The 13,595-nt window shown below is 33.1% G+C and overlaps 1 protein-coding gene across 10 annotated transcripts in view; it reads right to left on the bottom strand.

The window, feature by feature from the left end:
• Positions 1-3,820: 3,820 nt before the first annotated feature.
• The window catches only part of NRXN1 (neurexin 1), a 1,065,318-nt gene continuing 1,055,543 nt past the window's right edge, over positions 3,821-13,595 (bottom strand). For all 10 annotated transcript variants that reach the window (XM_054575454.1, XM_054575455.1, XM_054575456.1 and 7 more), the window contains one exon: positions 3,821-7,163. In XM_054575454.1, the coding sequence (XP_054431429.1) occupies positions 6,856-7,163 (308 nt within the window). In that variant the 3' untranslated portion in view covers positions 3,821-6,855. The remainder of the gene's footprint in view (positions 7,164-13,595) is intronic.

Below are 13,595 nucleotides of genomic sequence, written 5' to 3'. Positions count from 1 at the left end.
GAAAGCACTAAAATCATAAGCTGGGATCACTATACATGCCCAATAATGTCACGGTTTCAAATTAGTGGTTCCTACAATTAGGTACATGTTCATTTCATTAGATTATGTGACAGACAATATGGAAAAATATTTTGATTTTTGATTATAAAGAGTAGCCTAATGCATATAATGAGTTATATGTTTATACTGAATCAGGTGAAAATGAGCAAAATAAATAAGATTCCCTAACATGGCTATTGCTCAAAACCTTGTCATGTTTTCCTTACAGGGGCTAAGATGTTCTTTATCTCTATTACATTCATTACCCAGCAAAATTGGGACAGTGATTGATACCATATATAGGAATGTTAGAGCCATTTTGAATAAAAGCAGGGATACTGGAAGACTACTTCTAGTATCTTATATTTCAGAGAGGGATTTTAAGTATGTTAAGCATATGGCTGCATTTTCAAAGGCCATAGACCACATATATATCAAAAGGCATATGTACCAAGGCATATGTACATCAGTACCAAGGAAAACATAAGCACTGGGAAATGATATGAACAAGATGAGTTGCAACAATATAAAGAGACAAATATATATAAAAATGAAGTGTTTCACTGAAGGTTAATTTCATGAATTCTTTTCATTTTTATAAAACTTGGATATCTTACTAGATTCAGTGGCATTTTAAGTACTGACAATTTTGAACTCAGTAACATTTGAGGTAAATAAAGATTGCTGAAAAGAAATGCATGGAGGATTTAGAAATAAAACATAATAAACAGTATATTACTTAAAATGATAAGAGATTTATATAGGTGATCTAGCACCGATAGTTTGATTCCAATTAAGGAACTGAATCAAATATTTCATAGTAGGTGTCATGGAGAATCAAACAAAATCCCAAGATGAGAAGAAAAATTGACAAAAGATCTGAAACTATTGTGTAGTGGTTGACCAAAAAAATTTACTAAATAGAAAGACCCCTAAAATTTTTTTAGTTATTGAGACAGAATGAAAAGATGTGTAAATCTAAATGTGGAAGGCTTGGGCTATCAAATTGGTTTTGACTGACTTTGAGCAATTCAACCTCAATTAGCCCCAATTCCGTTACTATGAAATGAGTGACAATAATTTCTCTGACAGTCAACTCTAAGGCATTTTAATAAATATCAAATATATCAAAATGAAATAATTGGTTTCAAATTCATTAGGCTGTAATGACTTCTAAAAATGTGAAGTATCATTGATAAAATAGCTACACTTACTTTATTTACTTATTTTTTCAACTAGGGCTGGATTTGTGCTATTTCCTCTTTTTTTATTGTTGTTCAATTGCAGTTGTCCCAGTTTTTCCCCCATTACTCTCCCCTGCCCACCACACTCCCTCAGTCAGTCCCTACCCTGTTGTCCATTAGCATGGGTCCTTTATACATACTCCTTAAAAAGTCCATATATTTAATATTTTTATGAATTAAGTTTTGTAGATATAATAAAATTTTAAATGTATCAGAAGGATATGCTGTATGAAGGCATCTTATGGGAAATCATTTGGTGAAACTAACAACTATCTAAATTTTCATATACTAGATTCTTTTAAAGTCAAGTATATTGAGAGATCTAGAATATGGGACATTTTACACCATAATAACAAGAAAAAAATAATTGTTTTCAGATTTTTGTCTAAAAAATGAGAATCTTTTCTACTTTTATGACTGTTCGCATTTTGTTCAAGTTAAGTTTGATTTAGATTTTATCATTTTTTGTGAATAATAAGCTAATAAGCTGTTTATGGTATTCCACAGGAGCAAGATTAAAGACAGTGAGAAATATGAACCTAATAAAACTGTTTACCCATAATTATTTCATTTATTTGCTGATACTGACTTCAGGGAGCTTATCGAGTGTGCACCTCATGTTTCTCATGTTCATTAGGTTCAAAGAAGTAGGTATTTAATACATTTTAATATGAGTACCCTCAGTGGTTAAATTGTTAGCGTAAAATTGTATAATTGCATGACAACCCATTTTATTTCTCTAATTTGAGTTCACTCTGTCTCTAAATGGTCTTCCCTTCTATATTTTATTCTTTATAAAAATGTAATTGTAGAAAAATTAATTTTCTTACTTTTTTAAATACATGAATCAAATCAGAAAAGCAGAATTTTTTTCCCCATGGTGTTCTTTGCACCTGTGCTTACAGCTGGTGGTCTTAAGATCATACTATGAGGTAGTTCTCTGGTCCCAAGCTCTAAGCTCAGCTTTCAGATTCCTCATATGTTTCTTAGCTACCAGTTAGAAGTTCAGATAACATATATAAGTTTCCATATAAATAATGTATTTGATAGAGTAGATATGATCTAATGGGCATGATATGTCCCATATGTAAAATAAATGCCTGTACTTCACTGAAATCTGTCTGCAAAATAGCATTCGTACCCACTCCCCACAATTAAAATAAAAAAAGAAATGTTTAGGAAATGCAAGCTCAGCTGTTTTATGAAAACTGAACACTATTTCTACAGAATTTGGATGACCTAGCAAAAATCACTGAAAACTTTGGGTCAGGTAATTTTAATTTTAATCAAGTTTAAATTAAACCAGCTTGATTTCTATACAGGCTCTCATAGGTTTTAAAGATTTACAGAAGTGAAAATTTTCATTCTCTTTCAAAGAAAATACTCTTCACATATTTCTGCCAAGCTTTATAGCTATTGTTAGAGGTTAGTGACCCCTGATGCCTAATCATTTGGGCCCTGGAAATCTATGCTCCCCAGGTCAAGAATCCTTAATCTGTTTACTAATAAATTTTATAAAGTCACAATCTTTGAAATCTATAGCCTTTAATATAGACATTAAAAGAATGTGGATTGTCCCTTACTACACCTAAAAGTCATAAGTTAATATTATGAAAGAGATCATTTGTCTAGATTGAGGTGGTACAAAATGGATTAAGTGTTCATGTTCAAAGCTTACACTATGGAAGAAGAAAAAAACACCAAATTCATGCTTTTCTGTCAGAAGATTAATCTCGAAATCCTGAGTTTTACAAAAGTTGTCAACTAAAGGACTAAAATGTACAGAAAGTAAATGATGGGTCATCTGATTTCTAAAAAGTCACTTAGTTTTTGCAGAAAGAAAAACATTATATGGAAAATGAGCAAGTGTATTTCTTTACACACTTGTTTTTTTGTGTATTTACACTTTTGAATTGTTTTTTGTGTATTTACACTTTTGACATGTTTTTTCTTGTTTATTATTATTATGAAAAATAAAATTATACAGGTAACCACCTTTTCTCTGCAGTTAGTTGGGTGTGCCAGGTATATTAATAGTTCTTATTAGCATTACTGTCATAAGGGTTGGTATTATTACCCTTACTTTACTAATGAGAAAAGGGAGACAGAGACATTAGGTAACTTGTAGCTAGCTAGTGAGTGATAGTGTCAGAATGTAATCATAGATTTACTTAACATGAATTACATTGCTTTTTATGGAGAAAACCAAATTTATGAAATCAGCATCTGTATGTTTTCAACCAGTTCTATGAGTTTATAATTTCATGTATAGCAAGATTAACATATGTAAACAAAAGTACATTTTAAAAGGCTTATATTTAAGCTTATGACTGTAGAGGTGCTTAATTAATATTAAAATCCAGGAAAATCAAAGTTGGTATTCTTCCCCTGCTTATCTTTGGATCGGTTCTCCTTTCAAATGCAGCCTTCTGTGTTATTTTTGTCCCAAAATGATGTCACATATATATTTTTTTAAAATCAAGAAATCCACAGTTGTATTAAGAAATATTTTATTAACAAAACAGTAAATTCCACTTGCTTAGCATTTCCAATAATGGATAAATTGGCCTTGCAACAGAAAAACGAAACAAAACAAACCCTTAGATACCCAGTCACACAGAGCACTAGAAGGGGAGGGTCATGTGGCCATTCTTTGATGTTTTAGGGATTGACCACATCACACATTATTGTAGTATTTGTTGTTTTGTTTTTAAAAAAGGCAACACATTACATGAATAAAAAAGAAGCAGAGTTGACCAGAAAAGTTACAGTCTAGAGATGTAATCAAATTTATGCCAGGTAGTGTGAAATCCTCTATTAACTGCAAACTATGCGTGGAACCCTGATACTTTTGGTATGAAGATAATCGGGATTTTATTCACGTCTTTTTCTCTCCCTAGCTCATGTTCCTCTCTTTTCCTTCTCCATTTTAAAAGAAAGAAGAAAAAAATTGCTAGACTTTGAGTAGGCCAATAACATTAGCAATGTTTTTACTGACAATATTAGATTATATCATTATATGGAATTTTACAGTTTATGTTGGAAAGAAATATTGAAATCAATCCCAGACAACACACTTCATGGATGTATGGTCAATGATACCATTATTTATTTTCTATCAGATTTTAGATTCTTTCCAGATGGAAACTAGGTCAAGTTGCGTAGATCAAATGGAAAAGCAACTAATTTTTATAACCTCAGGATGTGAATTAGTGGTTTTATATTAACCTTCTTATTTCACTGGCTTTCCCTGAGTAAGACTGAATGAGAGGGGGTGGGGGAAAGACATGAATTTTTTAACTGAGCAAATTTTTTTAAAAACTTGAAATATAAGTAAGTTACAGATATTAAATTTTAGTTTTATACCTCTACTTTCTAGATCGTGAAAAGTCTTTAAAACTTTTCATATACAACAATTTCTTGGCAACCAGAGATAGTGGTGATTTGCTATGAATTGTACATGTTTCTAAGGTGCTGTATGTCTGAAATCCAGGCCGCTTCTTGGCTTTATTTTTAATCAATTGAAGTATTACAAAAAACGTTTTGCATTTTTTTTTTTTTGCCTTTGCTGATTAAAGCTAATTGTAAAGGTATTCTTCTCTCCTATGACATCTAATATCATTTTAGGAGATGTTAAAATAATGCAATCAATTTATACTGAGGCATCACCTTCCAATCTCATAATGCATTTCCTTTGCATTACCTTCTCATGTTGATAATTTATTGCTATGAACATCATTGAAACAATATGCAAAACAAGTGTATAATCTATACTTTCCTACTATTTGTGTGTTAAATTAGAACCTTTAATGATATAGATGTAAAACCACAAAAGTTAAAATATAGTCAATAATCAACAAATAAAGAATGGTTTTTAAAAAGATAGTAATACAGAATCAAAAATTATTGAAAATACTTTCTTAGCTGAGAAAGTGTTTACTTTCCAAAATGTTTATCATGCACATTAGGTTCAGAGAAAAAAGAAATAATTTTATTGGAAACAAAGTTTTCAATTGCAGCAACCAGGGTTAAGATGTATATCAACCAATTTTGCTCTGTAACCTCCCCACATAATGGTTCGTATTCATGTAGCAAGATATCATTAATATTCTATCTGATAAGAAAAGGTTCCATTTTATTAGGGACTAAAATCTTCTGGGAATTTCTTGGGAGCATGATCTCGATGAAGCAAATCACTCCATTTGACATCAATACCTTGGCACAACTGTCTTCCTTCCTGCTTTTCAATTTGTTAGTAAATATTTGTTAGCATATATATGTTTGAGTCTTTCATCAGATCTGATGGATTACTCTGGATTTGTGTGTGTGTGTGTGTGTGCATCTGTGACTGTGAATAGTGAATGTATGTGGGGAATGTGAGTATTTTGGGGGAAAAAGATTATTAAGATACATATGTATATATTTTACCTTCTAATTCACACCTTTCATACAAATACTAAAACTCAATTGTAACAGAATGAAGGCTGTACATGTAAGAAAAAATGTAGCTGAATCTTTTTATATACATTCATACATATCTTTCTTGGAATAAACACTACATTGTAACTTTATTTTAAAAAAGTAAGTAATTGTGGCAATTTATTATGATGGCAAAAAAACAAAACAAAGTAAAACAAAACCCTGAAATAATTGTTGCTCTGACGTCATAAAACTCCCTATACTTAGCAACACTTATAACATTGAATTTACCAAAAATGGCTGAAGAGCAGAGATATATTTTGCATTTTCTATACAACAGGCTATAAAACGTCACTTACCACAGTCCAGAAAGCACACAGAGATGGATTTTATATAAACATATGTAATAACATATTAAGCGTGCATGAAAATTTTCCAATGATTGCATCTATGCCCTCTTGTTTTTGTTCTGAAATTTTAGTGTGAAAATGTGCCTTATATTTCACATTGTTTTGAAAATAAGGCCGCCATACTTTTTTTTTTCCCTCACAATCAGAAAGGGGCTTTTTGAATGTGTTCCTACACAAGTCTTCAAAAAAGCCAGCACTTTGTTTCAAATACAAGTTCCAACCACTGCTCCACTTGCGCCAGGCAGCAAACTCTTATAGATTTGCAGGTCGAGTCACTCAAAATGACATAGTCTTCTCTGGCAATAGGACTATCTGACTTGTCAGGAAAGCGCTAGCACTTTGGCTAAATCCAGGATCATAGGTAGCTTCTTTTTTTTGTGTGTGTGTTGTGTTTTGGGTTGTTTTTGTGTTGTGCCTTGATGTTGTAATACTCCTTTGCTTTATGAATGCGTGCGGTCATCACTGTCTTTTAGAAATGTTCCAGCAACATAAAGACAGGCAGAGTAAATGAAAACACTGTGGATGTTAGGGAATTTATTGGCCCCTGCTTTTTTATTTTCTTTTTTGGAGAAACAAGAGCATGAGATACTTGTTTTTATTTTTTAAAAACAGTCTTTCCTTCCTGATTGCATTCCCTGTCTTCTTTTGTGTGTGCTTCATAAAAAGGAAAGTAAATAAGTTTATATTATGTCTCAGATAAAATGAAGACTATTTCTATACACGGTCCTTTTAAGATCTTGGAATCAGACGTAATACTCTTTATCCTTGTTTTTCTTATTTTTGTTGGCGCTTTTCGCACTGCTGGGTTGTTTCTCCTTTACAACAGCCCCATTGGACTGTGCTGAGTTACTGATGTAGTTTCGACTCTCATCCACGTGGTATGAGCCTTCATCCCGGTTTCTGTACTTGTACATGGCATAAAGGAGAATGAGGATGCACAGGGCGGCGGCGGCCACTATCCCTACCACCATGCCTGTGGTGCTGCTGGACTCCCGAATCACTTCTGCTGGGCCTGGGTATGGCTCTCTACCCCCTGCTCGGGTTGGGTTGGCTATAGGAGAGAGGGCGAGAAAAAAAAAACACAAATTGATTATCAAGTTCACTGAATGCTTGAGACCTACAATGCCATTTACCGTCTATTTCCACACCCATTGGAACAGCAACTACTGCTTTAGGAAATGTATACTGCTATTAAGGTTGGGATCCCTGTACCTCATGGTCCGTAAAAACTGGACACCATGAATCAAAGCACTTGGCAAGAGATTGGTTGCCATATTTTCTTTCTCACAGATCAATTTTGTTAACAAGGTCTTGTAAGTGCAGCCCCAAATATGCTCCACATACCTCTAAAGGGCCATGTTAATGTGTTGGGTGAAAAACCATAAACCCAAAATGGAAAATAAAATCATAATGGCCCTACATTATAATATTAGAAGGTATCAATTTAAGAATCAAATTGATGTTAAAATAGAAGAACACTTAAATAAGCTAACTCTACTTTCCGGATCAGGATGGCTAAATTTAGGATTATTTATGCAATCATATTGCCTCATAGTATTAAATATAGTATTGTACAATAGGATAATCCAGATATTTTGCCTAATCTAACTTCCTGTTGTAAAAATGTGATTTTAGTCATATCTTTGTGAACTAAAACACAACTAATTCCTTTTTCTGTTAGAAGTTTATTTGTTTACATAAGTATTATGTATGTAATTCATTTGTTGGTAGCAGTTGAATGGTCTCCAAAACTAAATTTGGAAGGATAAAATAAAATATTTTTCTCCATTTTGTAGACCACCTAGATTGGTTTTGAGTCAAAATTCAGTACCTAATAGAGGATGATAAATAAAGGACTGGCTCGCCCACTTTTATTCAGCTGGAAAAACCCTCATTCAATCTCTCCAAAGTATAAAGAGTGAAAAAGCTCTTCCTTTGGTACAAGAAATGGATTATAGGGTTCTTTAATGTCTTCTCAAAGGCCTCCTCAGGCACTGAAAATGACTATAGAGGGGGAGAAAACATCTTGGGATTTAGCTATAGATCAGGGGAGGTGAAGGGTGACTCTTTTTCTCTACAAAATACACTTAAAATTTTTTTTGAAAGAATTTAAAAGGATAGGAACTATAGAGAGATAAGATTCTATCCCATTTCTTTCTGACCTGAGGTCATTTTTCTTTATCAATTGTATTTTCTGTCTTTCTCTGAATCTCCATCCTCTCCCTTGTCTTTACAACAACAACAAAAAAGATTACTTTTCAGATGTAAGGGATTAATCTTTCAAAACTTTATTCTTTGTAAATTATGCAGAATGAATTCAAGTAATCACCCGATTGCAAATGTATCAGATATACAGGCATGTGTTTATATGGGGGACTGTTTGTGTATGTATACTCACATCAGAAATTAAACAATTCAAGAAGACTAAGATCGTGCTTTTATTTTACTACTATTAAACATCATTTAGGAATTATTTTTAAATATTCCTACAGAAGTTTCTATTACTGGGAATCATTTACTAACTGCAACTCTATACTGCTTTATAATTTCATTTTCAAACATCACTAAGATTTCTGCTCTCTATAGGTGGGTTTCTGGCTGTTATTTTTTTTTCCTTCCCCAAATAAGGTCTTGCAAATATAGTCACTTACAAAGTAACAGCCTTCAGTTTCAAAGCAGCAATATGCTGTGTTCTGAGCAACAAATTATAGCAGGTGAAATCTTTCTGTGTTGATTATGTCACTGCTTGTTTTACAAAAGACCAGGTGATATTGCTGAATAAAGAGCCTTGGCATTGCTTCTGTGGCCAAGGTAGACAAAGACAAAGCCTATAATCCACAGCATTTGATTACAGGAAATTAATTTCCTCTGAAGAAGAACAGAACCTGCTGCAGGAACTCTGTCACTACCTGACAAACCAGAGGCGGCACTTTCTCTGTTAAATACAGTCATCGTGGCCAAAGTCTGGCAATTAGCTCAGCTGCTAACTTTCACTAAATGGCAACTTTCTACCTGCTCATTTTGAGGAGTGTTCCTTTACCACGGTGTCACAAGAGCTGAAAAAGAAATTTTTACTTAAATGTTACCTAAATCTTTTCGCCCACCATGTGGGAGCTTTCATTTTAAGCGCATTTTCATAATGATCTCATTTTGTCTGTCTGTCAGAAAACAATGGGGAGAATGAAGATAAAATCCTATTCATACAGCTCATAATAGCAAGACTTGAGAGTTTTAATGGAATGCCAGGTTTAAATGTTCTATACTAAGAATATATATGTACATTCTCCCCAGTTAGGAATTGGTATCATAAATGAACTATCCTATCCAATAACTTTAATTATATTTTATCAGCTTAAATACTTCTGATATATTTTCACAACAACAGTATAAATAGCACACCAACCATTTGATGTTAAAACTAGAATAAGATTTCACAGACCAAAAGAGAAAAGAAGCCTCAAATGCATCAATTTTGCTTTATTGCTGTTTGATAAACACCTTGTATTTAAGGAAAATACTTCTGTTTTTTGCAGCTCCAGACAAAATGTTGATTAAGTCACATGCAGGCCTAAAAATAGCTCTGTGAGCCATATGCACATAAAGATTCTGAATATGTTCTTTAAAAAACCTACCAAATAAACCCAAAACTCAATGAAGAAAGATTTTATCCTGTTTCCCCTTGATTAACATTAACAAATTAATAATCACCACAGGTATTATTATAGACCTCTTTAGTGTATGCAGTTGCTTCTATACATAATTTATTATTTAATAACTATTTTCTGTGTATGCTTCAAATCTAAGGCTAAGTGGTATTTTTCTTAACTTTTGTCTAAGAGCAGAAGTATTAATAATAATAAATAAAGGCCTGACTAGCCCACTAAAGTGTTAATGGAAAATTTCTCTATGATGTGCAATAAAAGGCTAGAGAAATTTACATATGTTCATGAATTATAAATGTGGCTTCACTTATTAATTGTCATTAATGGTTTATTTTGATGATCATTGAAAACCATCTGGGAAAATTTTATATTAACTTAAATGTAAAGAATAGTATAAATGGCTAAAAAAGCTAAATGTCTTTTTATATAATTTGGTTAAAATTTTGCATAAAAAAGAAATACACTCATTTTTTAGCCATTTATGAAAATGTGAAAAAATTAATTTAACCAGAGAAATCCATAAACAATTCTTAAATTTCATGGACTTGTGAATTTTGCATTCCCTTTAAACTCCATAATAAGCTAAATTAAGACATTTTAAATAATGAAATCTACATTTTTCCCTAGCATTGCTAAGAAATGAATAAAAGAACTACAATTTACTTTCACTCTGACACCTTTTCTTTGTGCCAACATGTGATGAGAACACTTAAAAAACAGGTAAAAGATAAAGGAGGGGCACTTAAAGAATGGAATACATAGAAATTAGCAGTAAGTCCTTGAATGGTCAAAAGTTGACTGATTCAAAGGAAGCCAATTCATTACATCAGGCCCAGAGGCTAAAGGAGCCCAGGGCAGTAGAAAGCTTCAATAGGACCAATGATGAACACTAAATAACGAAGGCAGATAAGTATTACTTGGTGTGACTGGACATAGGCAAGCAGGCAGGCATTCAACTTTGGTGTTAACATACATATTTTAATTAGAGACTAGGTTACTAGCAAAAAATTTAAAAAAAAAAGAGTAGATGAAATATCCTAAGCAGTTAGTTCCATTTATACCTTCTATTTCAATGACTCTATTCATATAAGAAATCATGAATTACATACAATTTATATGAACACTGTAACAATAGAAGATTTTCCTTATTAAAAGTTTCCCACGTAATTCTGAGTATTTTACTAAAGGTCACCCGGCATCACGTACCCCTCAGAATTTGCTGGGATGGTGTGGACACTGCTCGATCTGCTACATGTGGGCAAAGCGCACACGTGCACCTTACTGGCAATATAAAGACTCGATTTCTGCCTAAATGAGTCAGAAGCTATTCACTGCACGGCAGGGACAAAGACCTGTCATGAGGGATTTAATCTCTTTCACATAAGCCACTTTTCAGCCAAATGGCTATGGAAATATTCCTGGGACGCATGTACAGATAGTGTTATCTTAAAGGACAGATGAAAAATGGTTTTTAATTCTGTCTCTCTGGCTTTGTCTCTCTCTCAAATATTTGGCCAGATCTGATTGTCTCTAGAAGTTTTTCACATGGTCTGCTTTGGCCCAGATTTATTAAGAATCCTGTATACTAGCTCTATTAATTTTCTTGTTTTTCATTGTCTAATTAATGTTATGATTACTTAGGTAGGCATTGCCTTTCCAGTGTTAAGATACTTCTTAACATATTTCCACATTATACCCTAAAACCAGTTTATTCATGTCAGATAATAATTCTGGTGGAAGATGTACAGGAAATGCAAAACACGTATCCCAGTGCTTTACCACATAAATATAATAAACATATTTGCTGCTTTGCACTAAAAAATTAAAAAGTGAAATATTTAAAATTTTAACACCCTTAAATTTACTGACTAGATATTTTAAACTACCACCACAAGAAAAGAGAATTGCCCTGATGTACGTTCTTACTTTATTTTTGACAGTCCCTGGCACTGTATCTGTGAAAGAACATCATTTCCCCAAATAGAATCTAATTTAGACCCAGTTAAGAAACACCATAGTACAAACATGTTTAAGAGGCACATTAGGTGGTAGTGCAGAGAACTTTTTGTGACAGGTCTCATTTCTTCCCAGCTCCTCCGGTCCTCTGTCACCATCAACCCTATGATCCTCTCTAGTCTTCTTCTTCCTTCTTCCTGTCCTTCTCTTTATCTGTTCCATGGGTCTTTTTCCCTGCTTGTCACTCATCCATGAAGGTGGCTCTCAGAGAGCATAGTGTGTCCCTGCCTACTCTCAGCTAAATGAAGGCCAGACCAGCAGGGGTGAGCACTCTCTGCCTCTGGGATAAGTGCATTACTCAGCAAGGTGTTCCATGTGTTGTACTGCCAAGCTCCTAATTTCAAAGCATAATGTAAAATAGTCCTTACTGTCAAAAACCGTCTAAATATGATTGATTGCTTCACCAGAACACAGTCTTTGTGTTTTATATTGGCATGCTTTGCTTTAAAATTTAACTTAAGTTTGCTTATAGAATAAAATTATATGCTCTATCAAAAGAAATATTATCAAGTAAAAAATTAATTATGCAGATGGGGATCTGAGGAGCACATTAAGTCATTAAGCTTTGTAATAGAGCTTATATGTATCCATTTGTCACTGTTTGATTGTATCTAGTTGTAATCTTAGTAAATGCGAACCTGTAGTATAAAGCCTGCATTTACTTAGCAAAATGATTCACAACTGAAGTTCTAAAATAACCAGGCATTATGAAAGGAAAATTTTTGAACATTAATGAATTTCTCCAAAAAGGGTTCACTTTTTAATGGAAAGCATTTGGCACCCTTTGGTTATTCTTTCTGAGACTGGAAACAGCAATCAAATATTGTTATTAAAAATATAATCATTGTTGGTTTATGTTTTTGTAACACCATGCAATAAATAATGCTTTAAGTCCTAAGTGCTGTCACATACAATGAGGGTTCGGTGGGTGATTGTGGGACCTCGTATTTCCATTGATGAGTTCGCCAAGGCAATAACCATGCCAACAGACGCTCTTTTTATCACTCGAATTGTCATTTTTATGAAACTATTTTGTATACTTGGATGAGCTGTTTTTTCATGGTAATCTTACTAGACTTATGTTGTTTCCAAAGTTAGCTCTGTAAGGCGAGACTGTAGTTTCCAGGCGATTTTTATTGCCGGTTTTATTTCTTCAACATAAACTGTTAGTGCACAGGTACGTCATCAGCCATGATCTTGGCACATCAAGGATGAAGCAAGAGTTTCACTACATACTGATGACAATTCACTACATACTGATGAAAACCCAGTTTTTGAGCTTTCAGAAAAAAAATTTAAGAGACTTCCAATCTTAAGAAATAATAAAGAATAAAATATACCAATAATTAAAAAATGGACATTGGCTATATATTTCAGATCAGGAGGGTTACATAAAAGATCATAAAATTTAATAATGCCCAACATATATACACATATATGCATCATTCTACCACCTGGAATTGTTAGATATCCTGTCTTACAATAATCCTTTTTAAAAACTATCGGCAAGATGCATCTATTGAATTTCTTCTTACTAGGAGTCTCTAACCGAACTTTCTGGTTTTTATCATAGATTAAATTAAAAGTAATCAATTTCAAATTTCTGTATCCACCCCATGTAGGAAAAGGAGCTGCCTAAAATGATCTCATTAGACCAGAGTTCTGTACTGTGTTTTAATAGACGTGGAAGTTATAATTCTAGGCTAGCCTTGAAAATGGTTTCAGATTTATAAGGAAAGATTTGACTTTTCCAGTATCCAGTTTTATTAATACTGTGAAAAGAAAATTGGAAATGTAGGCTTTCA

This window comes from Pteronotus mesoamericanus, unplaced genomic scaffold, assembly GCF_021234165.1.
Source record: "Pteronotus mesoamericanus isolate MK-2021 breed Mesoamerican mustached bat unplaced genomic scaffold, CSHL_Meso_final contig_291, whole genome shotgun sequence".
Taxonomy (NCBI): Eukaryota; Metazoa; Chordata; class Mammalia; order Chiroptera; family Mormoopidae; genus Pteronotus; species Pteronotus mesoamericanus.
The sequence above is the reverse complement of the archived record's forward strand: the minus strand, read 5'-3'. Positions and strand labels throughout refer to the sequence as shown.